Source organism: Tauraco erythrolophus, chromosome 3 (genome assembly GCF_009769465.1).
Source record: "Tauraco erythrolophus isolate bTauEry1 chromosome 3, bTauEry1.pri, whole genome shotgun sequence".
Classification (NCBI taxonomy): domain Eukaryota; kingdom Metazoa; phylum Chordata; class Aves; order Musophagiformes; family Musophagidae; genus Tauraco; species Tauraco erythrolophus.
In genome coordinates this window covers 93,883,586-93,885,239 of record NC_141467.1, presented here as the reverse complement: position 1 = coordinate 93,885,239, position 1,654 = coordinate 93,883,586, and the positions used below count along the sequence as shown (strand labels likewise).

Sequence of the window (1,654 nt, the reverse complement as noted above, 5' to 3'; positions counted from 1 at the left end):
CAGACCCTCCCCCCCGGCGCTTGCAGCCCCTCTCTAACAGGTGGCTCGGTGCCTGCCCGCTCTCCGGCGGCTCCTGCGGCTTCCTCCTCCTCCTCGCTGCCGCCCAACAGGTGGTGGTGCCGCCTCGCCTTCCTCCGTGCAGGTATGGGGTCCGCACCCCCCGACGGCCACCGCTGCCCCTCCCGAGGGGCTCTCCTGGGGGCTGTATTGCAGCGGGGAGAGGTGGGATGCGCGTGGAGCGGGGAGCCGTGCCGTGCCACCCCGCTGCTTCTCTGGAAGCCGCTCACCCCCTGCCTGCTTTCACGGCCCCGCTGTGTGTCTGTCGTTGCAGCAGGCATGGGGAACCAGGTGGAGAAGCTGACCCATCTGAACTACAAGGAAGTTCCCACGGCCGACCCGACAGGTATGGACAGAGATGAAGGACCCAGGATCGGGGTCTCCTACATCTTTTCAAATGATGATGATGAGCTGGAGCAGCCGCCAGACTCAGTGCATGACCTGGGAGGTGAGCACCCTGCCCTGCAGCCCTACGATCCCCAGCAGCACGAGGTGGAGTGCTCAGTCTATTACCGGGATGAGTGTATTTACCAGAAGAGCTTTTCTGAGGAGGACACGCTGCCGGAGGGTGATGAAGGCGGTGGGGGGCACCTGAGCACCTACACCCCGGAGAACCTGCTGAATAGGTGCAAACCGGGTGACCTAGTGGAGTTTGTGTGCCAGGCCCAGTATCCACACTGGGTGGTCTATGTTGGTGATTTTCAAGTTGTGCACCTGCACAGGCTGGAGGTGGTGAACAGCTTCCTTACAGATGCCAGCCAGGGCAGACGGGGCCGCATTGCCAACCAGCTGTACCGCTACAAACCCCTCAGCCCAGCCGTGGTGGTGCGCAACGCCCTGGAGCAGGTGGGTTGCAAGGACCGGGACTTGAGCTGGAGAAACTCTGAGTGTTTTGCTGCCTGGTGCCGGTACGGCAAGCGGGAGTTTAAAATCGGCGGGGAGCTGCGCATAGGCAAGCAACCCTACCGATTGCAGATCCGTCTGGGTGACAAGCGCAGCCACACGCTGGAGTTTCAGAGCCTGGAGGATCTGATTATGGAGAAGAGGAGAAATGACCAGATTGGTAGGGCTGCCGTGATCCAGGAGCTCTCCAGCCACCTACAGGCTGCAGAGGAGGAGGAAGAGGAGGAGGAAGACCACCATCATCATCATCATCCAGGTGCTCGGACTGCTGTGGAGTAGCCACCTCAGCACCACCGTGCTGCTTAGCCTGGGTGATGGGGATTAAAACTGAAGGCTGCGAAATTGAGCTGTTATAAGCCCTTTGGGCTGCTTCGGTGCAGCTTCGTTCCAATCACATGTGAAAGGAAGGGGGAAAGCTGATTAAGTGTCTGCGCTTTAGTGCTTAACTCCTTCAGTGCTTGATGATAAAACCACTGACTTATTTGTAGAGGATAAAACTCAGGGCAATTCCACCCCTCTCTACTCCCACCTCTTCCCCTCCCTCTCTGTCCCCTTCATGCATAGCCTTTCCCTCGACCATCTGCCAGTAGGCCTGACCCTACAAGATACTAAATGCCTTTGACATCTACTTATCAGCAGAAGTTAAGAGTATTTAATACAATTAAGAAGGAGCCAACAACTTTCAGGACATGGC

At 58.0% G+C, this 1,654-nt stretch overlaps 1 protein-coding gene across 1 annotated transcript; it reads left to right on the top strand.

Moving 5' to 3' along the window:
• Positions 1 to 336: 336 nt before the first annotated feature.
• LRATD2 (LRAT domain containing 2) lies at positions 337 to 1,239 on the top strand. The gene has a single exon (XM_009991715.2). It carries the CDS (start codon positions 337 to 339, stop codon positions 1,237 to 1,239), a length of 903 nt encoding a protein of 300 aa, XP_009990017.2.
• Positions 1,240 to 1,654: the final 415 nt, after the last annotated feature.